Genomic DNA, 23,284 nt, shown 5'->3' with positions numbered 1-23,284 from the left:
CAAGCAAAAAACGTTCGCGATATTATGCGTCTAAGAATTGACAAAAACTGTATTTTTTTGATTGTAATTTTTTTTTAGGAGGGGGTTGATGGTATTGTATCAAAGAAAGAACCGTTTATATAATGAGAGATAGACCTTATGCCTCCTCTGTCTGCTTGTTCTTCTTGAAGAACGAATCTCGCCATGCCTTCTTGTCTTCTTCAGACATGTCGACTAACGTTCCCTTCAAGTTACCACCAGCATATTCGTAGGCGAACATGGTTGCTCCAACACCAGCGCACGCTGCGCACATGGTAGCGATTGAGTGAGCTAAATAGAGAAGACCATCAGTAAGTGAAATGAAGAATTCAAGGATGGTCATATTAGGAAAGCGTTATTTCCATACCTCTGACACCAGCTACGAGACCAGCAGCACAACCAGCAATACCAGCATTGTATGGGTCGCTCTCGCCACGGATGCCTTCAGCGGCACATTCTGTAAGAGCAAAAACACCACCCATTGCAGCTATAGTGAAAATAGATTAGGACACACATTCGAGTCGGATGACGCTAATTACATTTGAGTAGTCGTACCGAGGAAACCAACAGTGCCTCCAGTTCGGGTGAAGATGCCCTTGGCTCCTTCAGTATGTTTGCCCATGGTGTTTTGGATAGCTGAAACAAAGAGACCAGCTCCACCAGCAACGGCAGTGGTCTTTGCAGCCTGTGCGACACAATCTTTGTTTCCGGTCATGGTAGAATATGTATCAGAGGTTGACTAGTTGTTCTATAAGGGTGATTAAAGTCGTAGGGCTCGAACTAGTAAGATGACCGCTGTTTGTGCACACCGCAAGAGGGTACTCTATGTTTTGATGCTTCGATCGACGTCACAAAATTGATGGGCTTTAGCTGAGACAAAAATTTCACCAGCCAGCCAAAATAAAAAAAATTGCTTATGCTTGTCAATTTGACAAAATGCTAACCCTTGCTTGCCAGGCCACTCATGGCATAAAACACTGTCTTCTACGGCCATGGAAAGTTACCAATGATATGGTATTTAGATATTGAAAGAAGAGAACAGAATGCGTGGATATCAATAATTAATCTACATATTGGGGTGGGGGTTGACAAGCTCAAAATCTCTAGAATATCAGTTCTCCTGGGCTATGCTATCATCCCCTACTTCATCTTCTGATGGTTCCACGGTTCTGTTGCTGATACAAAGACTCCAAGTCGGACTCGAGAGACTTGATTTGAGCGTGTTGAGTCTCTAGGTCTTTGTTCAAGCGATCTCTCTCAGCGATCAATTGCTGTTCCCATTGACGGAAACGGTTCTCCTCCGACTTGACTTGGTCAGTGAATCTCTTGCGAAGCATATCTTCCTCTTCACGGAACTTGGGGTTATCGTAGTTCTTGACCCTATAGTAATAAAAATGATGAGGTTGTGCTGTTCAGGAACCGCAAGTTCAATGGATATAGTGACTCTTACTTGGGGTCTCCAAACTTTCTAGTCTCCATCTGGCCTTGTCTGTAAGTCTCGTAGTGAGTCTCTTCAGTGGTAGAAATCAAGTCCAACATGTGAGTGCGGATCAAAAGGCTACGCAACTTCTTGAAGTCGCAGTGCTCATCATTCTCAACTTCAGCAACACCCCAGCTATATTCTCTGCCAATGACAGTTCTACCATCTGTAGTGTTGACGGTATCAATTGAACCGATGACAGCAAAAGGCATGGCTGACATGATGTCCTGGTTACGTGCAGTAGTGGACTCTTCTTCGCTTTCAATAGGACAAGAATAGATGTGGATATTCTGGGCAACAATGACGTCGCGGACCTGGCGGGCAGATGTTTTGTTAGGATAGCAATAGGAGTGGCATTTTGAAAATTACTCTGAAACTTTTACCTTCTGCTTAAATTCGGCAAGATCCTTAGGGGTAAGAGTGTCAGCCTTAGCGATGACAGGGATAAGGTTGACGCGAGATCCAAGACGCTTCATGACTTCAACGTCCAAAGCTGACAATCTGCAGTACGAATGTTAAGTTATAAGCTTTGCTTAATTCTCTCAACAATAAATTTTACTTACGTATGACCAGTGGGTCGAATAAAGTACAAGCAAGCATGCACTCTCATGTCAATCTTTCCCTCTCTAGTGGGCTGTTGCTCTTGTCTCATAAAGCTTTCGTGTTGATCATCCAAAAACTCAATGATGGGGTCCCAGTTGTTTCTGTTGTTCACATAGTCACCAAATCCAGGGGTGTCGATAACAGTCAATTGAACCTTGAACAACTTTTCTTCCAGCTCTACACAAAGATTTTGCGGATGAGTATGTTGGTGTAACCGCTCGTTTTACTGGCTGTTTGCCCTCCCACTTACCAGCTTTGGTGATCTCAATCTTGACAGTCTTGTCCAACTGTTCCGAGTGGCGCTTAACATGATTCTTATGTTCCTTGATGCCAGTGGTAAAAAGCGTGTTGACGAAGGTAGTCTTACCTAGACCGGACTCGCCTGGTTTCAAGCGTATTTAGTCTAACGTGTTGTCATGGATAGAAATTGTACCTGGTCCAAAAACAAGAGGTGTTACTCACCACAAACCATTAAAGTGAAGTTTGCACCCCTTTGAGTCACGATCTTATGACGCTGGTTGGGTAGATTGGCAATACCGATTCCCGGGGATGATGTTGCTGAAGGTGCCATCTTGTGAAATTAGTTGGATGACAAGGCAAACGAAGACTCTGCAGCAAGTCGGAACACGAAACAAAAATTGGATTTGGCGCGGCTTGAAGTGAGGATTGAAAAAGGCTTGGACTGATGAGAAAACCCGGCGCTGATTATGACGAGTTCAACATGTTTGATAGCTTCAACGCCGTTTCTATGCTGCTTCTTGCTGAAAGACATCGTTTCAATGAAGTTGTGCTACCCTAAAATGACAGCAACAACTGAGAAACAAATTTTATGGTAATGCGCACTAAGTACAACGCCAATTGTCAGTGTCAAATCGTGAACTTAAACAACTACGTTTGTAACCTTCCATCATCCTAATATGTCTATAACCTTCGAACCATGATGGCGGAAAGCAACGTAAGGCATAACAGCATTTTTCAACCGCACATGAATACAGTCTATGAGATATCATGGGTAAAACACGTCTCATTCAGATCTATACACTGTAACGACTATGCAAATGTACTAAAGTACAGCATTATGGTTGATCCGTCAAAATTTCGACTACGGGCTGATTTATAGCCACACACTGGACAATACGACTCAGCGTCTTTATGAAAAAGCCGTCCGCGCTAGATCAATGCCTCCCTGCCTTACAATGTGATCACGGTATAAAAAGTTTTATTATGTGCCGCTGTCTACAGGAACGGAATATATGAACAAAAGTGGGTTGTAATGGAACATGCAAGAGAGGTTTGGAACCGACAATGGTGAGTAGGGGAGGAATAGCTTTAAGCAGCTGGAGCGTCGTTAGCCTTTTTGGCTTCTTTAGCTTTCTGTCTCTTTGCTTGATTCGCCTTCTTCTTATCCTCCTTCTCTTGAGCCAATTTCTGCTTTCTCTCCTCTATTTCATTCAACAGTTGCTCCTTGAACGGCCAGCTGTTAGGAATTCCAGGATCTTTCTTGGATTTGTCTACAAATGAAAATGTCAAAGGAAATCCTAGCGCAAAGGAAGACAAGTATAGTGAACTTACTGCTGTGGTGAGGGTTTTTCTTTGCGTCTCTTTTTAATTTACGGTTGTGTTCTTTTGCTCTCTTCTCATTCTTGTATCGCTTAGCACATGACATGCGCTTGCTCATTCGCTCTATTGAATCAATCAGTAAGTAAAAGCATTCCAGACATAACGTATGCCGTATGAATATAGCACCATGTTCTTACTTTTTGGAACCATTGTATCGAGATGTAAGGTATGAAATAAAAAGGTTATCAATTTTTTTTCTTTCGAGCTCTAACATTGGGACGAAAAAAAAAAAAACTTCGCTTTTGGTACTGCGTTTCCAAATTTGGGACTGAATTTGCACCAATTCCCTTCTCCCTTTTGCAGCGGCCAAGCCAGACATAACGAAAGACATGCAAGAAAACGGTACCTCCAAGGCAAGACGTCAAAAAATAGATCGTTCATCCTTAAGTTCAAAATAATGCTGATTTTGTGATTGACTTAGGTTACCGTGCTCTATTTCGCTGCTGCTCGGGATATCACTGGAATTGCTTCTGAGACATTCAGCGTACCCCATTCTCTAGGAGATCTAACCAGCATTCTCACCACCAAATACGGCGAAGAGCTTCGAAAAATACTCGATCACTCTCTTTATGCTGTTAACATGGATTATGTGGAAAAAGATTTAGAGACAAACACGGTATTAAAAGATAGGGATGAGGTTGCTATCATCCCGCCTGTCAGCGGAGGTTGACCGTACCTTTCCAAGCTGCTGCATCATGTAAATTGAATTATAAACCATTAATGGGGAAAGACTGAGTGTATTGTGCAAGATAATAAAAAAACGGGAAAAAACAAAGTAAAAAATCTATCAAAGATACTATTTTGATGGGGAAATGGGGTCTTTTGGTGTGGGGTTGTTGTTATCTAAATGTATGTTATGTATGATGTAGAATTGAATGTATAAAGTCTAGATATCACATCCTTATTTGGATGCTTGTTGCTTCTTTTTGTATTCAGTGATAAGCTCTTCCTGAACGTAGGGCATGACAGGTTGATGTTCCTTGTATTCCATGGAGAATTCACCTTTGCCTTGAGTAGCAGAGCGAAGCTCAGTGGAGTAGCCAAACATGTTGTTCAAAGCAACATCAGCAGTGACGTTGAAGTAGTCTTCCTGGATCTCGGTATCGACAACAGTACCCTTGCGCTTGTTCAATCCACCAATGACAGTACCTTGGAATTCAATAGGAGCAGTGATGGCAACGTTCATGACGGGTTCAAGGATAACAGGCTTTGCCTTGGAAAAGGCGTCGTTGAAGGCAGCTCTGGTGGCGATACGGAAAGCCAATTCACTGGAATCGACAGAGTGAGCAGCACCGTCTTCAAGAACCATGCGGACACCATTGACAGGGTGTCCAATAAGAGGTCCCTTCTCTAAACCATCACGGAAGCCCTTTTCACAAGCGGGGATGAAGTTTGTGGGAATGTTACCTCCAACAACACGGTTGTCGAATTCAGTGTCTTTGCCAGTATCCTCTTCAGGTGTCATTGGCTCGATGAAGCCCATGACCTTACCGAATTGACCAGCACCACCAGATTGCTTCTTGTGGGTGTAGTTAAACTTGGCAGATTCCTGAATTGTTTCACGGAAAGCAACTTGAGGCTTGCCAGTAACACAGTCCACATTGTATTCACGCTTCATGCGCTCAACATAGATATCAAGATGCAATTCACCCATACCAGAAATGATAGTCTACATTTGAAAAAGGTTTAGGTTGATGTTCTCATGGGTTGTTTAAGAACAATAGAAAAGCTAAATGTACTAACCTCCTTACTTTCCTTATCAACATGGACGCGGAAAGTGGGATCTTCTTTTTGGAAACGATTGAGAGCCTTGGAAAAGTTGGGAGTTTCTTTGCCATTGGGAGCCAAAGATAAGGAAATGACGGGTTCGGGAACAAACATAGAAGTCTGCAGCAAGAGATCAATAACATGTACATAGAACAGCAAGAAATGACATTGTACATCTACTTACCATGGCATACTTCAGGGAGCCGTCGGTGAAGGTATCACCGCTAGCACAATCAACACCAAAGATAGCACCAATTTCACCAGCACCAAGTTCGTCGACATCCTCCATTTCTTCAGAGTGCATACGAACCAGTCTAGGAACCTTAATCTTCTTTCCTGTCTTAACATTGGTAACGAATGATCCCTTCTTCAAAGTTCCTTGGTAGATACGCATGTAAGTAAGCTGTCCATAACGTCCCTCCTCCAGCTTGAAGGCAAGACCGACGAATGGGTGATCAGAGAAAGGCTTAAGATGCACAGGCTTCTCTTCGTTGGAAATATCCAAAGCCGTGTTGGTAACTTCAGTAGGGTCGGGCAAGTAATTAATGACAGCATCCAAGAGCGGTTGAACTCCGTGATTTTTGAAAGCAGAACCGATCAAAACAGGAGAAAACTTGAGAGCGAGGGTAGAGCGACGAATAGCGGTCATAAATTGTTCTGTAGTAGGAATTTCTTCAAGTAGGTAGATATCAGCGATTTCGTCATCAACGTTGGCAAGTTGTTCAATCAGTTCATGTCTCTTCTCGGTAGCAAGTTCCATGAGTTCCTCAGGAATATCCTTGACGACAAGAGTTTCACTAAATAGCAAATAAGCGAAAGTCAGTCATTGCATTTGCTAGCCTCCACAGTTAATAGTTTGGAATATTTACCCTCTTTCACCCTCGTTGTAGTAAGCTTTCCATTTAACCAAATCAACGACACCGCGGAATTGATCTTCGGCACCAATAGGAATCTGAAGGGCAGCAGCACACAGCTTAAGCTTCTGTCTAATTTGATCGATAATTCTGAAGGGATTCGCACCAGCACGGTCCATTTTGTTGATAAAAGAGATACGGGGAACATTATAACGACGCATTTGACGATCAACAGTAATAGTTTGAGATTGAACACCAGACACAGCACAGAGAATCATGACAGCACCATCAAGAACACGAAGAGCACGTTCAACCTCAATGGTGAAGTCAACGTGACCTGTGACATAGAACTAAATGAGTGACTTTGTGTTGAAAACCACCACAGCACAGGGTAGTGACTTACCTGGGGTATCGATGATATTGATGTTGTAGTCGCCCCAAGTGGCAAAGGTAGCGGCAGATTGAATAGTAATACCCTTTTCACGTTCCAATTCCATAGAGTCCATTTTAGCACCAACACCATCACGGCCACGGACATCATGGATTTCCTTAATTCTTCCGGTATAGTACAAGATACGCTCGGTACAGGTGGTCTTGCCAGAATCAATATGAGCAGAGATACCAATGTTTCTAAGCTTACGAAGTCTGGCCTGCGTTTAAGACCATTAGTACATCTTTCAACAGAGATTGTCAATGACATTGATGCTAGCAACTCACGATATCCTTGGGATCTTCGCCTTCTCCAGTAATAGCTGTCATGGCTGGGTCAAACTGGAAGGTAGACTGGAAGCGCTGCTGCATAGTAGCAGGAAACAAAGTGAGCGGTCTCTTTGGGGCAGAGGCGGCCATGTTAGCGGCAAGTGACCCATAGCTAGCTGCTTTCTGGGGTAATGCGCCCCATAAGTTGCGCACAAACGACATTGCGGTTGCTAGAAGATGCTGCACATTTATTTTTGAAAACATCCAAATTTTAATTGCCAGGCACTTTTCCAAAAAATTGTGACTGTTATTTGGCTGTAAAATGAGGGTCGGAAAAGAAGTGTGTTGGTGTTGACAGGCTTGAAATCAAACATGAATTTTATAGCACGATCGAGTTTATTGCGCTTGTCGTTGAAGGTATCTCTTTTTTCAAAGTTGCTTTTTGATAGTCGATATCTTTACTGATGCCTGTACTCTATCTAGCCACGGGCAGCATTTCATACTCCATTGGCATGCAAGCCAGCACCCTCGGCACTTTCCTCGCTGAGATTAGCTAATGTACCCCGACGCCCGTATAGCTCAGGTGTTAAGGATACTAAGAAGCTCCAAGAGAGAGCTGCAGTTGGCGTAAGTGTTCTTCAGAATTTTTATCCGTTTTTTCATAAGTTTGTATTCATTAATTCACCATACACAGCCTTTTACCTGGAAAGCGGCCGCTATATTTCTCGGAACAGGAGCTGGTTTGTTACTGTACTTTAGACATGAAAAGGAAAGAGTAACTCAACTTCGTAATCATCGTTTCATTATCTTTTGGTTATACTGCTAGCGAATGTTCATTTACCATATTTATACACGCAGGTGAAACGCAAGAGAAGGAAACCGCAAAGTCTGTTGGAAAACCTAAAATTGGTGGTCCTTTTACGCTGACTGATTGCTCAACTGGCGAGAAATTGAGCAATACTGATTTCCGTGACCGCTACTATATGGTGTACTTTGGATTCACAAACTGCCCAGATATCTGTCCTGACGAACTTGACAAAATGGCTGATGTTATCGATAATGTTGGTAAGTGGTTCGGCTGTCAAGTGCATGCTGGAAAGAGTTGTTTGAAGTTAAACGTTGTAATATAGCAACGGATCCCGTACTTGGTAATATACTGGTTCCGGTCTTCATTACTTGTGATCCCAGAAGAGATACTCCAGAAATTGTGAAGGAATACATCCAAGACTTCCATCCTGAAATGGTCGGGCTTACTGGTAGCCAGGAAGAAATTAAACAGGTTGCCAAGAGCTTCCGTGTCTATGTCTCTTCACCACCAGATGTCAAGGAAGGCGAAGACTATCTTGTGGACCATTCCATCTTCTTCTACTTGATGGACCCTGAGGGCAAGTTTGTTGACTGTTACGCAAAGGACACTACTGCTGATGAGGTCACAAGCAGCTTTAAAAACTATGCACTTGAGTACATGAAAAAGGGTGGAAAGGTTGTGCGAGCTCCTAGAAAGAAAGTACAGGAAACATTGTAAGAACAGCAGCCAACGAAGTATATAACAACCATAGAGACTGTAGCATAAAACGTCATTTTTCAAAATATACAATTTATTGAATTTAAGTAGGAAGCAATAAGGAAGATAATGGCAGCAGGGAGGAAATGAGCTGAAAGTATTTAAACGTAAAGGCAGCCAATCGTGCAAGAGCATTCTCTTCGTTTGCTGTGTTGATTGAATTTATCTACAGAATGGTGCATTTTCCGGAGCTTGATTTGCCTTCTAATTTTTCTTGCTTTGCCTTACGATTACGGATTTGTCGCATGAGCTCAGTGTACACCTCATCAACATTTTGTCGAGTTTTAGCAGATGTTTCTATGTACTTGCAGTTCCATTCATCTGCTAGTGCAGCGGCATCATTGAAGGTAACTTTACGAAGATGTTCCAAATCGACCTTGTTACCGACCAAAATGAAAGGTACCTATTTGATAGACAGCTCGTGCGTTAAAATAAAGATCATCTTAAGGGATTAGACGATCTAGTTGTTGAACCTACCGTATCGTCATCTAGCACACGTGCAATTTGATCCCTAAACTCCTGTGTATGCTCCAATGACTCCTGTTCGCAAACTGAAAAAACGCATAGAAAGCCTTCACCAGAGCGATAGTAGTTATCCCGAATCTGTCATAAGAGTAAGAGCAATGAATACTCGTCGGAAATTTTTGATCCACTGCAAGCTAGTCTTGCTGCCTCTCCTACTTCAAAATAATTAACTTGACTTACAGCGGCATATTCTTCTTGGCCAGCCGTATCCAGGATATCGATCTGACATTCTTGCCCATCCAATACTGTCTTCTTGCGATACGCTAATATAGCCATCATAACATAACAATTAGCGTATATCCTTGTTGATTTTCGTTTTCTTTCTTTCACACTGGGTAGGCAAAACAAGATTCGGCATAAAAGAGAGAATTCTTACAATCTGCTTTGGTGGGATCATATTCCTCAACGAAATCTCCGTACATGTACTGTAGTGTAAGAGCAGACTTGCCAACTCCTCCGGAGCCGACCATGATAACTTTGTGTAGTGGTATGGAATGTTTAGATTTCTTTGCCATTGTTTGGAGTAGGTTAATGAGTTCGCCAAGCGAGCAATTCAAAGCCGAATTGCAAATAGCGCACCTTGTACGGAACCTGGTCAATGAAATTGTGACAGTCCCACGTGGTTTTGAAGCTCTTTCGCTGTCAATGAAAATTTCAACCGAGTGCATTCCATTCCAGCAAACAGGCAATAGTAATATTTTTCAAACAATATCTGTAGATGTTTTATTGCAACACGCAGTCATCGGAACGGTGTCCATTCCTGCTTATATTCTCATATTCTTCTTCAAATTCAGCATCGCCATCCAACGACTTGCAAGAGGATCTAGTCGGACTGAAAGCCTTGCTGAGTTTACGCAAATTGACAGATACACTTTTGTGATCTGTGCTACGAACGGAACCGGTTGGCGTATTGTTCTTGAGCCAAGCTTTGGGTGGCTCTGACATTCGTCGGTGTTTGCCGCGACGAGCCTCGCTTGCCCCATGGTTATACACCTTCGCTGACAATGCCCACTGCCCAAGATTGTTAGTTTTCTATAGATCACATTTTCACATTACTATGCGTACTTACATCATACGACGGTTGCTGCTTATTGATTTTAGGTGGGCAGGAAAGTGCATTGGGTCGACAGTGTTGGTGACAAAGGAGTGCACAGACTGATATAAATAATCAAAATGATGAGTAGTCGGTTCTCCCTGATACACGCAATTTCGTTGTTCTCCTCACCTTCACAAAACAGGACGTTCTTGTTCATGACTTCTCCACACACTTTACAATCCATCTCTGCATACATAAATTAGCATCTACTGACCCTGCGAATTATCAGCATTTCATTCTTACTTACGCTTACTGAAATCAGTTTTGACAAAGCAATGCGATATATATTCATCGTCCATATCTGCTTGATCGACGCTTTGTGCATAACCGCCGTATGCTTTGAAATAGGGTATGTCGTCGAGTGACTTGTAACGTGCAGGTGTGGATGTACATTTGTTGTACAGCTTATCTTTCGAGTGGCTAGGGTCGCTTTCACTCTGGTTGTTTTCATGTAGATTAAAAATATTATGAAGAAGCTGCAAGCTCTTAGAGTGCATGCGAGGTGGCCGATGAAGCTTAATCATATTGTAAGGTTGGTTGTTCTGCAACCAAGCATGGGGTCGAAGCTCAGAAGCAGTTGGTCGATCATCAGGATTTTTTTGGAAGCAACATAGCAAAAATTCGCGCATTTCCTAGCATTCACCAAATTCAGTATCAACTATTATCACAAAACGTCATGAAAATGGTGCACATACCTCGGATATCTTGCTTGGCAAAGGCGGGTAGTCATCCTCTACAATACGAAATAGAGCGGACATGGCTATCAGCTCGGCATATGGGGGCTTTCCGGTCAATAGTTCGATTAGTGTACATCCCAATGACCTAAAGAGAATGGGTGAGCTGTGAAATGCCGTTTCATCAAATACCATATGTTGCTTACCAAATGTCTGACTTGACAGATGCTCCTCGAAGTTCAATCACCTCTGGCGCCACTAAAGTTGAATTGTTAGCTATTGTATAGCACTGATTTCAGTTTTGATGGTCTCTTACTCCAGTTAGGTGTGCCGGCGACGCGACCAGTATCAGATTCTTTAATCTTCAAATTCAGAGAAACGCCAAAATCTGTGAGCTTGACATCTCCAGTTTTTGTGGTCAGGATATTTGCAGCTTTGAGATCGCAATGGACAACCTTTGGGGTATCTATTCAGCTTTGTTACGAGAAATGTGTTTTATATTTCTAAGCTTTACCTGATTAGCGTGCAGATATTCCAACCCACTCAAAATTTTGATGCAGAAAGACGCAACAAGTTTCTCTGGGAAAGCTCCAAATGCTTTCAATGTGGATAATAGTGATCCATTCTCAACATATCTGAAAAATAATTTGAACTTAGTACCGATGCCAGTATGCTTTAATGCCTAAATGACAACACTCACTCGAGTACAATATTCATATAACCGCTCTTTTGTATGAAGCCATGATATCTCACGACGTTCGGATGGGCTACTGCTTTCAACAGTTCAACTTCCCGCTGAAGGATGTGATTAGTGAAATCAAGATTTTTCCAGAAAGTAAATTTTAGCGCTATGAACCCTACCATAATGTCTGCCAATATATCTTCATCATCTATCTTGATGCGCTTTACAGCCACCACTTCTCCATTCTTCAAGTTCAATGCTCTATGAAATTGATTAGGCAAGTGACATAACACCATAAATACAGCTATCATAAGCGCACCTGTATACTGAACCGAATTGTCCACGACCAATGCAGTTTCCTAATTGCTATACGTAGTCAAAAATATCAGTCATTTGCAAACTATAGTCAGCCACGCATTACCGAGATAGTGCGGCAACTTACGTATTGAGCAATTATCTGATTTGTAGCTGATCGTAATGAGAGTTTTTCTTTGATTCCTTCGTCGGCTATAGATTGCACCAACTTCAATTTTTCATCTTCAATTTTGCGATTGCTTCGTTCTTTTGAGAACACAGGACTCTCTTTGGAAATGGCTGGAGTGGAGCGAGATGGTAGTAGTCTCTGTTCGTCGAATGAGTTGCGAAGGTCGACAGTAGATCTCATGCTATTCAAGTTGTCCAACGACTTCCTAGAATCAGCCATGAGCGCGTATGCCAATTGTTCTTCGGCACTGAAATACGGGCTAGTTGGTCTTCTTCTTGACAATGTGCTATAGCCGCTATCCATGGAAGTTTTATGAGTGCTTTTGGGAGATCTTGATCTTCTCCTATTTTCGAAATTGCAAGCTGACATGGAAGCACTGCTTTTCTTTGTGCTATAGTAAGATGGTCGAAGCGGAGATCTTGGTGGACGAACTCCAGTTTCATATACATCCCCATCCAAGGCTGACAGGGATTGCCTTCGGCGGACCTTGATGTCCAGACCCTCTAACTTCTTGTTCTTTGTGAATGCTGATGGAGGGTATGCAAAAATATCGCGAACATCAGGATAATGAGATTGCGCTTCGGCGAATCTGTCACCTTGCTTCAACTTTGCAATGTGTGCCTTGTGTAATCTGTCATCCCGCTGGTCAATCGAATGATCGGCGGCTTCTGAATCTTCTTCTTCATGTTCTTCATCCTTATGCTCTTCTTTATCATGCTCTTCCTCCTCTTCAATTTCTTCCGTAGGGTTTTGGATGTCTTCATCAGATTTTGTTATACGGGAGTCCAGCTCTTGGTCTTGTACAGGCGATGTGGGGGATTCCTCAATTACGGCGGCTTCAATATTATTGTTCTCCTGAATGTTAAGATTCTCAACCTCCTTGTCAGGTGTCTCCTTGCACTCGGTCGATGGTCCCTCAATACTCCTATCGACATCCTCCTTAGTTTGCACTTCGTCGTCGTCTTGCTCGTTTTCATCTTGGCATACAGAAGGTTTGAATTTAATGATTGGCTCTGAGGGTTTCCTCTTTGTATGCAGTTTTTCAATTGTAAGGATTGTATTGATCACCTAAATGAACCAAAAGTTGGGGGATGTGGTTTTGCCCAAAAAAAAATGATTAGAACCGAATGGCAAGGGGATGAAATGCAATGAGTAAAACTTTGTTCTTACAGCGGTCATGTCTTTGGCCTCGAATAAATCGATTGTTTCGAATAGTTGTGAAGTATTCATGCCGAGCTTCGGGATCATCGTTAATCGTCCATTCGCCTCGATTCATATTATTACGCCATATGACAACAAATACCTGACGAGCTCCTTGAAGGAAGCGAGTAATATTATCCATCTACAAGTTTTTTTTTTTTTTAATTTTTAAAAAATTTGGACGGTTCCGCTTGAATTTACGATTTTGCTTTACCTTAACAAATGGCAAATCCTTATTTCCGACCTGTTTGATGGTACCTGGTCGTAGTTTGTTTACAAGACTAGTACTATATCAGTATAATATAACAATCCTTTCAACAGTAAATTAATTGAGTTCCTTACTTGCAAAGTAGAACTCCATCTTTTAGTTCACTATGTAGATTTTCATTTGAAATCTTATGTTCCAGCGTTGCTTCCAAGAAATGGTGGGCAGCCAATTGATCAGTCTTTTGCTGCTCATGTCGCATTTTATCGAATAGCATGTCTGCGCCACTTTTGGTGCGCTTCATATTTTGCGAATACATTTTTCTTTTTTTTTGTTTTTACAACTTTTCGATTATTGTATGGACGTTGTCACTGCTTGTGGGGTGTTCAGCAGGACAGTGTATGTTTAAGGACCGGGAATGAGAAGTATCAATGATGCTTCGAAAAAATTATTTGTAAATGAAGGAATTGAAATAATTATAATGAAGAAAAAAAGAAAAAAGTGGAAATAGGTGTCTAATAGTGAAGGGAGGAGGAAGAAGTTGAAGGAATGAAAAAAAGTAATGACATATAAACTGGACAGTTTAAGACCAAGGAGGGTGTCGATCATTGACGTTTATGGAGGTGTGAGAGGACCACACAAAGGAGACCCGACATTGAAACTACAGATCAACGCAGGGGCAAAAGACTTCAGCTATGAGCAATACTTGGTTTTATGCAAATTGAAATAATTCGTACATTGACCCCATTTGAATGTTTGAAGGAGAATAAATGACAACTTCCTGTTGTATTCGTCTGCAGAATGTTAGCTGGCTTATTATTTTTAGCTATGCGATTAACAAAACGAAGTCAATTCGACTGGAATCCAAAGTAATTTGTAATTACATCCTGAATTGTTTCTGAGAGAGGGGTATCTTTAGAACAAATTCTCGAGCAGATCGTAAAGTATTATATCCAGTGAATGCCCTGCCTCTCCCTGACAAGTGGGTTTATACTCGCGAGTTAGAAGCATTGACTAACGGCAAATTGCCACTTGTGCGGTGTACAAAAATAGAATTCTAGAAAATGTTATAGGAATTCTAGCCTCATACCTTGGAGTACTCTGCAAAACGATATCATAGTCGAAAGGCTATGCTCAGCTTGGATAGCAGCTTGTAAGATAAATCACGTGATTTTCCTTTTTAGGGCGGGGTTGTGGATGTGCACACACCGCGCTGGTAGGGTATTCGATATCAATCGCTCAGAGCCTATTACCGGTAGACCACCACTTTTCATCAGATGCAGTACGGTGGAAGCGGCAACGCCAACGCTCTTAAGAGGGCCGAAGGTATATATCGACGATGGATGATATAGATGAATAGATGGATGGATGCAAATCTCGATGAATACGAATAGATACTGACTTCGCGACATTTCGTTTGAAATTTCTCCATTATGCAGAGCTCATCGCCGTTGGACAAAGTCTTGCAGCGCTTCAAGCGCTCCATGAAGTTGTTATGTCCAAGAGATCGCGCAACACGCCACTTGTCTCCATGGAGCCTATAATGCTCAAGTATGTAGAGCTGTGTGTTGATCTTCGAAAAGGCAAGATCGTGAAGGAAGGTTTGCATCAATACAAAAACATTGCGCAAAACACCAGTGTCACCACCATCGAGGTATATACAATTGGAATCAGTGTATGCTCAAAACCACATTGTCTGCATGCTAATTTTTTTTTTCATAGCTCGTCATCAACCGATTCCTGGAATTGGCAGAACAAAAGGTGACAGAAGCTCAATCCAAAGCAGATCAAATCACCTTGGATGCTATTGACGATTTGGAAGCTTCCGAAACTCCCGAGTCCATTATGCTCAGCACCGTTAGCGGTGAACAAAGCAAGGACCGTACCGATCGATCTGTCGTTACCCCATGGTTGAAGTTCTTGTGGGAAGCGTACCGCACTGTTCTCGACACCCTTAGAAACAATGTTCGCTTGGAAGTTCTTTACCAATCAGTTTCCAACCAAGCATTCGAATTCTGTTTGACATATGGTCGCAAAACCGAATTCCGTCGTCTTTGCGATATTCTTCGCAACCATTTGCAGAACATCGCCAAATATGCTCATCAAGCTCATTCCATCAACTTGAACGACCCTGACACCCTCCAAAGACATTTGGATGCTCGTTTCAACCAGTTGAATGCTGCAGTCAAGCTTGAGTTGTGGCAGGAGGCATTCAAGTCAGTTGAAGATATTCACAACTTGTTATCTATGTCCAAGCGTCCTCCCAAGCCCCAAATGATGGCCAACTATTACGAGATGCTCACCAAAATCTTTATGGTCAGCGAAAACTATCTTTTCCATGCTGCAGCATGGAATAGATATTCCAACATTGTTCGTGCTATCAACAAGAACCTGACTGATGATGAGCAAATCGCCATGGCTAACATTGTGTTGTTGTCTGCCCTCGCCATCCCTGTCATCACTTCTTCAAGAACTAGACCCGGATATGTCGAAGCTGATGAACAAAGAATTCAAAAGCTCAACCGTCTCTCATCTTTGCTTGGACTTCCTCAACACCCCAGCCGTTCTGCTCTTTTGAAGGAAGCACTCAATAAGAATATCTTGCGTCGCGTCAGACCCGAAATCCGTGATCTGTACAACATCCTCGAAGTTCAATTCCATCCCTTGTCCATTTGCAAGAAGATCAACCCTATCATGTCTCAATTGGCTCAAGACCCCGAACTTGCTAGATATGTTCATCCCCTTCATCAAGTCATTCTCACCCGCCTTTTGCAGCAACTTTCACAAGTATATACTACCATCAAGCTTGACTTTGTTCTTGAACTCGCATCATTCCCTGAGCCTTACAAATACGATGCTTCCACCATTGAGAAGTTCATTATGAACGGTTGCAAGAAGGGTGAACTCAACATTCGCATAGACCATGCTACCCAAAGCATGACTTTTGAAACCGATTTGTTCGCACCACCTAAGGATACCATTGCTGAAGGTCCTAAGCTTCAGTCATCTCCTGCCGATCTTATGCGCACACAACTTTCTCGTCTTGGTAAATGCTTGCACACCACTGTTCAAATGATCGACCCCTCAGCTCAACAGGGTGCTGCTCAAGCTAAGCAAGAAGCCTTCGCTCGTGCTCTTGCTGGTGCCGAAGAAGAACACAAGAACACCCTTGCCCGAAAGGTCATCATCGAACAACGCAAGGAAGAGATTGAAACCGAATTGGCCCGTGCTGAACGTGAAGCCGCACAAGAACGTGCTCTCATTGCTCAACAAAAGGCTGCTGCCGAGCAAAAGAGACGTGAAGAAGAACAGAAGCGTCGTGAGGCTGAACGTCTTCGCAAAATTCAGGAAGAGATCCAGCGCGATCAAGCCAAGAAGATCGCTGATGAAATTGCTGCCAAGACTGGTATGCAACTCAAGCCTGAAGAAATTGAGAATGCCGATGTTGAGACTTTGCTTAACCTCAAGGTCAGCCGACTTCAAAGCGAACAAAAGGAGCTCAACGAGCGTCTCAAGAGCATTGCCAAGCGTCTTGATCACACTGAACGAGCCTACCGCAAGGAAGAAATCCCTCTCCTTGAAAAGGACTACGAACATCAGCAAAAGAGTGATGTTGCTTATTACGAAGCTGCTCGCAAGGCTCAACTCAAGGCTGCTGCTGCTAAGCATGCTGAAGATATGAAGATGAAGTCTCGTTTGTCTCGCATCTCTGCTGATTATAATGCTTTCAAGGCCAACATTGAGAACCAGCGAAAGGATATCTTCCTTGCTCAGCAAAATGCTGTGCAAGAAAAGATCGCTCAAGAGAAGCAAAAGAGAATCGAACAGTACCGTGCTCAGAGAGATGAATTGATTAGACAGCGGGAAGAGGAAGAGGCTAGACAAAGAGCACAAGAAGAGGAAGAACGTCGCGAGAGAGAAGGTAAGCAAAACATGCTCTCACTTTTATTTGCATCCACCAAATATGTTCGTTTTACTAACTATGTACCTTCAACAGAACACGAAAGAATGGAGTCTGAGAAGGCTGCTGAAGCTGAAAAGCGAAAAGAAGAAGAGGAGGAGAGAAGAAGGTAAATAATCATATCAGTCATTAGATATATTGCATAAAGTCTCGCCATGAATATCCCCTCTAATGAACCTATTTCTTGTAGAAAACTCGACGAAACTGCCAGACTTCAACAGGAACGAGAAGCCGCTATCGAGGCCAAGCGTGCGGCTTCTGCTGCCGAAGCAAGACAGCCAGCACCACCAGCTACCGACAAATGGGTACCACCATCGAGACGTCGTGAAGCGGCCGAGCCAACAAGTAGTGATAGCCGATTCGCTAGAAGCACTGAAGGCGGTGGCGCTTGGCGTCGTGCTGGACCCCCCGCTGCTTCCGAAGATAGATATAGACGTCCTGGATATGGAGATAGCCGTGACAGCCGTGACAGCCGCGACAGCCGTGATAGCCGTGACTTCCGCGACAGCCGTGACAGCCGCGATTTCCGTGATAGTCGTGAAAGTCGCGATGGCCCATCAGCAAGCTCTGCACCACCTCCTCGATTTGTTGCCCGTGGCGGAGCCTCCACTGGCGGAGGTTGGAGAGAAAGAGAAGCTGCAAAGAGAGCTCAAGAGCAACAAGAAGGTGGAGAAAAGAAGGACAGTGATGGATTTACCGAAGTCAAACGTGGAGGCAGATGGTAGCTTCTTTAAACTCATCAAAACTCATTAATCCCGCACCGTCGTATTCTTGCTGTCAGAACTGTTGACTGCTTTTTTCTCAGCATTTCTCATCCACACAATACAATACAAATAAAAATAAATCCCATTTTACCTGTTTAAATATTTCTTTCCATTTGCCTGAATCAACATGGCATCGAACTCTGGCTTTTACGGATCTGGTACTGGCGTATGTATAGGTGGTCATTGTTTAAAAAATTCAACACGCCCATTGCTAATTGTTATGATTGTTAATAGAAAGACACTACATTCCGCAGAACATGGAACAAAGAAGAGTATGCAGCCAAAGCAAAAGAGCGTGAGGCCGCTGACAAACTAGCAGAAGAAAACGAGGACCGAAAAGCCAAAGGCTTGAAGCCAAAATACCAGCGAACCTCCACACCTGCTCAACCACAGCGGGAATTACTGAAAGCTCGTGATGAGAAGATAGTCCTTGATGCCAATCTCAACAAGACACAAGTCGTATCAGTAGGAGCGGCCGGCCCAGCATCAAAGCAACCAGGCTTTTACTGTAAAGCCTGTGATTGCGTTGTAAAGGACAGTACAAACTACCTGGATCACATCAATGGAAAGAAGCGTAAGGGGAAAACGCTACACTGCATGCGATCTACCCGTACGGTCACTAAAATTGAACCCATTTCTAGATCAAAAGAACCTTGGCATGTCCATGAAGGTCGAACGTGCTTCAGTTGATAGCGTAAAAGAAAGACTAGCTGCGTTGAAGCGGAAAAAGGAACAGCCTAAGGAAGAATACGGTGAGTTGCATTTAACAGCACCATCGCGCAGTAATAGCGCATACTTACACATGTTTCATATCATAGATTTAGATGCCCGGATAGAAGCACGTCAGCGTGAAGAAGACGAAGCGAAACGAAGGAAGAAGGAGCGAAAGAAGGCCAAAAAGGAAGCACCGGCTGGTGATTCGTCCGAGAAGGATGCGGCGCAAGGCGATCAGGCTGCAACAGAAGAAGATGAAATGGCAAAATTGATGGGTTTTGGAGGATTTGGAAGTTCCAAAGCATAGATGCAATACATATTTCGGTTTGATAACAATATTTTCTTTTCTTTTCTTCCTTTAGTTTATTTTATACTCTTAAAGTATCGCATCACTGTACTTCTAAGCATATTCCTATTACACCGTTCCTGATCGACTGCTCTCGATCAATTTATTCAGTTCCCAATGATTGCAATTGTTCAAGGAATTCAGAGGGGGAGAGGATATCAGTTGAACCATAAGTAATTTTCTTTTGCAGATTGTTACGCTGATGTAAGGCCAAAAGACATATTAGTATTTCAAATGTTGGGATATAGGCGCAATACAAAGTACCCAGCCATCCACTTACCGATGCAACTTCCTGCAAGTTCTGGTATTCAATATAATTGCCACCACCAATGACGAATACAATAGCTTCTTGATAAGCTACTTTGTGTCGTGAAGGTTTCGCATTTTGCCTTAATTTTGGATCGAATTGCAAATAATCATCCACTTCGGACACTTCGTTGATAGGTGATATAATGTTGGAAACGACCTTGCTAATAATGAGTTCCTTGCGTGAAGGCAGGAGGTTCTTGACCCCTGACAGCAGGTTTTCAAAACCACCACCGAGGCCACCTTCCTTAAGTCTGTCCGAAAGCTTTATGTCAATGTTAGCAAGCTAGTTCAAAACACGTTCATGCCAATGTGACTTTCATATACTTTGTTGCCAATGCTGCTAAAACCTCGGAAGAGTTCGCTCTGGTAGCCAGATTGAGGAGCAGTTGACGCCGCTACAGATGTCATTCTCATAAACGCTCGAACCCTATTCAGTGTATGAGTTAGATATATGGTCACTACTTGTAAACCTAATCCTATACTGCTTACTTCTTGATGTAGTTGAGAGCTTCCAACTGACAGCCGGCTGCTGCCAATGCCTTTTCATAATCCGCCATATCGTCCTTTGGTATCTCTTCAGTGATAGTCAAGTAGTATATCAAAAATAGTCGTAGTTTATCCGTAGGATCCTTCTTTTCGGGATCATTAATCATTTCAAGCAGCATCGTCTTGTTCTGCAAGAACGGTCAGTATACATAACAGAAAAATATCTCACTGCGCACAAACTTACCTGCTTAGCAATAACTTCTTCTACTTGGAAAAAGGAATCCAGTTGCCGATCCTTGATACCGTTGAGCAAGTAAGTAGCTATGTTCATATGCATATCCAATGTTGCCTTTCGCGCTGTAAGCTCGGGAAGGGCAGTAATGGCTGATTTGAGGTATTTGGCATTGGAAGAGAAATCACTGATGATGGATACGTTAGACTCCTACACCGATGTTTCTTTTCATTTGCATGCAAGATACTCACGCTTGATTCATATCATCTAGTGAACTGACTCCGCTCATCCGTGTGATCTCTGCTGCGTCCTTTTTGTATTTATTCAACTCCACATCAATGTCCTCTACAATTATCATTACGCGGAAATGGGGGTTCGTTAGATACGGTTGGAGCACGCCTTAATCCACCACTTATAATAAACTTACCAGCAACTTGTGGGAATGGGTTCGAGGCGTTCTTATTCCAGAAGAAATCCTTGGCTTCGATGTCGTATGTCTTTTTGTTTTTTGGATTATGGTCCTCAGACTATAGCGATAAATTTCCATGAATATTGTGTCTAGATCGAAAAGTAAAGGATAAATCAGCGCTGCTGATCACGTACCTCAACAATGATGCGGTTAAGTCTCAAATCAAGTACATCATGAATGAGTGCTTGATACGTCCATGAATGACTGAGCATAGGTACAAGATCCAAACTTCTGTCCAGTAATATAAGAACTAGAAAGGTGTGAGATCCAAGAACTGCAAGCCTTTCCAAAATTTCATATCCTACCTGGTCGTTGTACACTAGCTGCATTGCTATCTGCAAAAAGGTTGTTCCTAGAATTCATGACATGATCCCGGAGTTTGGAATCCAGCTTTCTAGCTACCATTTCGGCTGCATTTCCTCTTGGACATTTGATAATGGGAACAACTCCTACATAGACCTTGTCAGCCTTCAATTAATCACAAACATTCAAAATATCGATCGATACTTTACCCATTGTAACAAGGACTGAGAAGAGTGATGTGGCTATTGAGTCGATGGTGGTTTCGATGGCACTCTCGGCAGCTGAATGGTCGTTAAGGGTGACAAACGCACGTGGTTGATGTAATGAAAAGACATTTGGGTCGGTGCACACAAAGTTCAGATATTGATCATAAACTTGAGCTACTGAACTAGCAGTATTTGTGGCAATGGTAGTTGCGGCAAACTCCTCCAAAATGTTACGAGAGACACTAGAAGCAAAGTTGATGTAATAGGAATCGTACAAATCCTTCTTCATGTCCTATTAATGGTGAAAAGCCTCGATGAGAATTACATGCTGCATATGGATTTGACTAGGTAAAGATACCTACATCACAAATTCGCTTCACATTCTCGGAAGTTGGTTCGACAAAGTAAATGGCTGGAACGTCGGCAAGTGCTGATCGATCCTTACTTAATTGCCTAAGAGCATCGATAAACAGGATCAGCTTGAAGTTGCTTGCAATAGGTTAAAGCTGCAATGCCTATCTTACATGTGTACAGTAACGCCGTTGTCTCTTAAGTCGTTGACCCGCATGACCGAGGATATTACGTCTTGTCCGAACTGATCAAATATCAAAACCTTCCATATTATTTCGTCGTTAGAATTATTTTTGTCGGTTGATATTGTGTATTGATCAGATCCTTTGTTCAAGTTGAGCATGGAGACAATGGCAGCTGTAAGTAAATAGAAAAGTTGTTAGCGTGTATGATGCAGTGCATCAGTCGACTTGAGGCATGTGCTTACCAAATTGAGCATCACGAAGAGTGGCAATCTCGCTGGCGCTACTGAGAGCAGACATCTTGATTGAAGGTGGAGTTTAAAGGACAACGCGATGACAACTGGGACCAACTGAGTGAAGCGTTAAAGCTGCAATGGGGATCTCACTGATTGGTGAGTGAATGTGACGTTCAAAATACTGTAATTTTTGGTATAAAACTACAAGCTTCTCCGCCATTCACCTCAATTCATGACCATGCTCTCGGTTTAGCTCTATGTAATTAACATATCAATCGGAGGCCGGAAGCTTCTGCTGACTAAATTGGACGCCAGGCATATATTCTTGACACAGCCTTACATTCTACCGCTTCCTTCAGCAATAATTTGAGAGCGATAGCTGTAAATAAATTAGGCATTCAAGGCAACGGCAGTATTATCATCCATTTCACCTATTTCCTGGACTTCCACAATTACAACTTGCGTGAATTGTAAATACCTTTGTAACAATTGACCTGGTTCATCAAAATTTGTCTCATCATTTCGACCAGCTTTTCCAATAATGCTTCTTCGAGCCCTAGCAACAACCAGTGAGTGATGAAGGAAGCTTCTTTGAAATACGATTCTTGCAACTGTAGTCGCACCGTTTTGGCTGAGCGCAGTTTGGCTTCTCTGTTATTGCAAATCAACAGATCCTCAAGCGTGCACGCACAAACTGCAGCTCTGTTCTTGTGATGGCCGTGGACACTGGATATGAATATCCGACCAGCTAATTCACATTAGTTGACAAAAATTTGTGCTTGGTTAAGCATTTTATCAAATTTCTTTTTTTTTTTGAGAACGCATAATGATCGCCATCGGTATATTTCGCTTGGGACGACGGTGTAGAGGTCATGGATCGGTGCGTTAAATGCAATGAGCGATAAACGGGTGTTCTTACGCCGTTCATTGTTTGGCAAAGGCGATCAGTGTAAACTGAACGTCAAGTTTAATTCTCTACAAGAGCATCCACTCCAAATTAATGCACTCATTCCTACAAGCCCCAGCAAGTTCCAGGACTCCAATCCCAAGTTCCTCTTAGGGCCGAAATTATCCAGGGTCCTTTTTCGACTGGACGACCTTACAGGTACATAAGAGCAGAAAATGCCGAGGCAAGGATCCAGTGGCTAGTTACGCAAGTTGCTCTTGTAGACGCTCCAAACTAGCATACTTTGTACGGTTGTCTCAAAGTCCAAGATACTACGGCTATCTCAACCCTAGAAGCTTTTGGCATGT

General features: G+C 42.7%; 10 protein-coding genes across 10 annotated transcripts; 4 read left to right on the top strand and 6 right to left on the bottom strand.

The window, feature by feature from the left end:
• Positions 1–9: 9 nt before the first annotated feature.
• On the bottom strand, positions 10–865 carry K450DRAFT_222831 (uncharacterized protein). Its single transcript, XM_051585966.1, has 2 exons — positions 574–865; positions 10–505 (listed from the first exon to the last, which is right to left on the bottom strand). Exons 1-2 carry the CDS (start codon positions 731–733, stop codon positions 363–365), a joined length of 303 nt encoding a protein of 100 aa, XP_051448284.1. The 5' UTR covers positions 734–865; the 3' UTR covers positions 10–362.
• Positions 866–928: 63 nt separating this feature from the next.
• K450DRAFT_222824 (uncharacterized protein) lies at positions 929–2,724 on the bottom strand. The gene is made up of 6 exons (XM_051585965.1): positions 2,564–2,724; positions 2,352–2,483; positions 2,062–2,278; positions 1,882–1,999; positions 1,469–1,812; positions 929–1,398 (listed from the first exon to the last, which is right to left on the bottom strand). The coding sequence occupies exons 1-6, from the start codon at positions 2,670–2,672 to the stop codon at positions 1,164–1,166; spliced, it is 1,155 nt and encodes a 384-aa protein (XP_051448283.1). The 5' UTR covers positions 2,673–2,724; the 3' UTR covers positions 929–1,163.
• A 574-nt stretch (positions 2,725–3,298) lies between these two features.
• On the bottom strand, positions 3,299–3,927 carry K450DRAFT_222820 (uncharacterized protein). Its single transcript, XM_051585964.1, has 3 exons — positions 3,859–3,927; positions 3,674–3,784; positions 3,299–3,612 (listed from the first exon to the last, which is right to left on the bottom strand). The coding sequence occupies exons 1-3, from the start codon at positions 3,869–3,871 to the stop codon at positions 3,431–3,433; spliced, it is 306 nt and encodes a 101-aa protein (XP_051448282.1). The 5' UTR covers positions 3,872–3,927; the 3' UTR covers positions 3,299–3,430.
• A 44-nt stretch (positions 3,928–3,971) lies between these two features.
• On the top strand, positions 3,972–4,507 carry K450DRAFT_101082 (uncharacterized protein). Its single transcript, XM_051583924.1, has 2 exons — positions 3,972–4,074; positions 4,143–4,507. Exons 1-2 carry the CDS (start codon positions 4,051–4,053, stop codon positions 4,389–4,391), a joined length of 273 nt encoding a protein of 90 aa, XP_051448281.1. The 5' UTR covers positions 3,972–4,050; the 3' UTR covers positions 4,392–4,507.
• Positions 4,379–7,285, bottom strand: K450DRAFT_204915 (uncharacterized protein). The gene is made up of 6 exons (XM_051584729.1): positions 7,060–7,285; positions 6,746–6,992; positions 6,358–6,679; positions 5,673–6,285; positions 5,465–5,608; positions 4,379–5,390 (listed from the first exon to the last, which is right to left on the bottom strand). The coding sequence occupies exons 1-6, from the start codon at positions 7,261–7,263 to the stop codon at positions 4,623–4,625; spliced, it is 2,298 nt and encodes a 765-aa protein (XP_051448280.1). The 5' UTR covers positions 7,264–7,285; the 3' UTR covers positions 4,379–4,622.
• A 115-nt stretch (positions 7,286–7,400) lies between these two features.
• On the top strand, positions 7,401–8,672 carry K450DRAFT_222811 (uncharacterized protein). The gene is made up of 5 exons (XM_051585963.1): positions 7,401–7,458; positions 7,525–7,668; positions 7,736–7,829; positions 7,900–8,106; positions 8,172–8,672. Exons 1-5 carry the CDS (start codon positions 7,414–7,416, stop codon positions 8,564–8,566), a joined length of 885 nt encoding a protein of 294 aa, XP_051448279.1. The 5' UTR covers positions 7,401–7,413; the 3' UTR covers positions 8,567–8,672.
• K450DRAFT_222808 (uncharacterized protein) lies at positions 8,669–9,816 on the bottom strand. Its single transcript, XM_051585962.1, has 4 exons — positions 9,507–9,816; positions 9,311–9,393; positions 9,083–9,208; positions 8,669–9,008 (listed from the first exon to the last, which is right to left on the bottom strand). Exons 1-4 carry the CDS (start codon positions 9,796–9,798, stop codon positions 8,772–8,774), a joined length of 738 nt encoding a protein of 245 aa, XP_051448278.1. The 5' UTR covers positions 9,799–9,816; the 3' UTR covers positions 8,669–8,771.
• Positions 9,817–14,700: 4,884 nt separating this feature from the next.
• K450DRAFT_222798 (uncharacterized protein) lies at positions 14,701–18,240 on the top strand. Its single transcript, XM_051585961.1, has 5 exons — positions 14,701–14,797; positions 14,911–15,125; positions 15,194–17,393; positions 17,469–17,541; positions 17,623–18,240. Exons 1-5 carry the CDS (start codon positions 14,749–14,751, stop codon positions 18,155–18,157), a joined length of 3,072 nt encoding a protein of 1,023 aa, XP_051448277.1. The 5' UTR covers positions 14,701–14,748; the 3' UTR covers positions 18,158–18,240.
• K450DRAFT_222793 (uncharacterized protein) lies at positions 18,092–19,271 on the top strand. The gene is made up of 4 exons (XM_051585960.1): positions 18,092–18,362; positions 18,431–18,770; positions 18,838–18,948; positions 19,015–19,271. The coding sequence occupies exons 1-4, from the start codon at positions 18,324–18,326 to the stop codon at positions 19,215–19,217; spliced, it is 693 nt and encodes a 230-aa protein (XP_051448276.1). The 5' UTR covers positions 18,092–18,323; the 3' UTR covers positions 19,218–19,271.
• A 17-nt stretch (positions 19,272–19,288) lies between these two features.
• On the bottom strand, positions 19,289–22,153 carry K450DRAFT_222789 (uncharacterized protein). The gene is made up of 13 exons (XM_051585959.1): positions 22,040–22,153; positions 21,786–21,969; positions 21,624–21,714; positions 21,265–21,553; positions 21,058–21,201; positions 20,887–21,002; positions 20,711–20,810; positions 20,535–20,628; positions 20,296–20,470; positions 20,055–20,239; positions 19,890–19,992; positions 19,537–19,827; positions 19,289–19,455 (listed from the first exon to the last, which is right to left on the bottom strand). Exons 1-13 carry the CDS (start codon positions 22,092–22,094, stop codon positions 19,360–19,362), a joined length of 1,923 nt encoding a protein of 640 aa, XP_051448275.1. The 5' UTR covers positions 22,095–22,153; the 3' UTR covers positions 19,289–19,359.
• Between the last annotated feature and the right edge of the window lie 1,131 nt (positions 22,154–23,284).

The sequence above is a fragment of the Umbelopsis ramanniana genome (genome assembly GCF_025399195.1).
Source record: "Umbelopsis ramanniana AG unplaced genomic scaffold K450scaffold_5, whole genome shotgun sequence".
Taxonomy (NCBI): Eukaryota; Fungi; Mucoromycota; class Umbelopsidomycetes; order Umbelopsidales; family Umbelopsidaceae; genus Umbelopsis; species Umbelopsis ramanniana.
The sequence above is the reverse complement of the archived record's forward strand: the minus strand, read 5'-3'. Positions and strand labels throughout refer to the sequence as shown.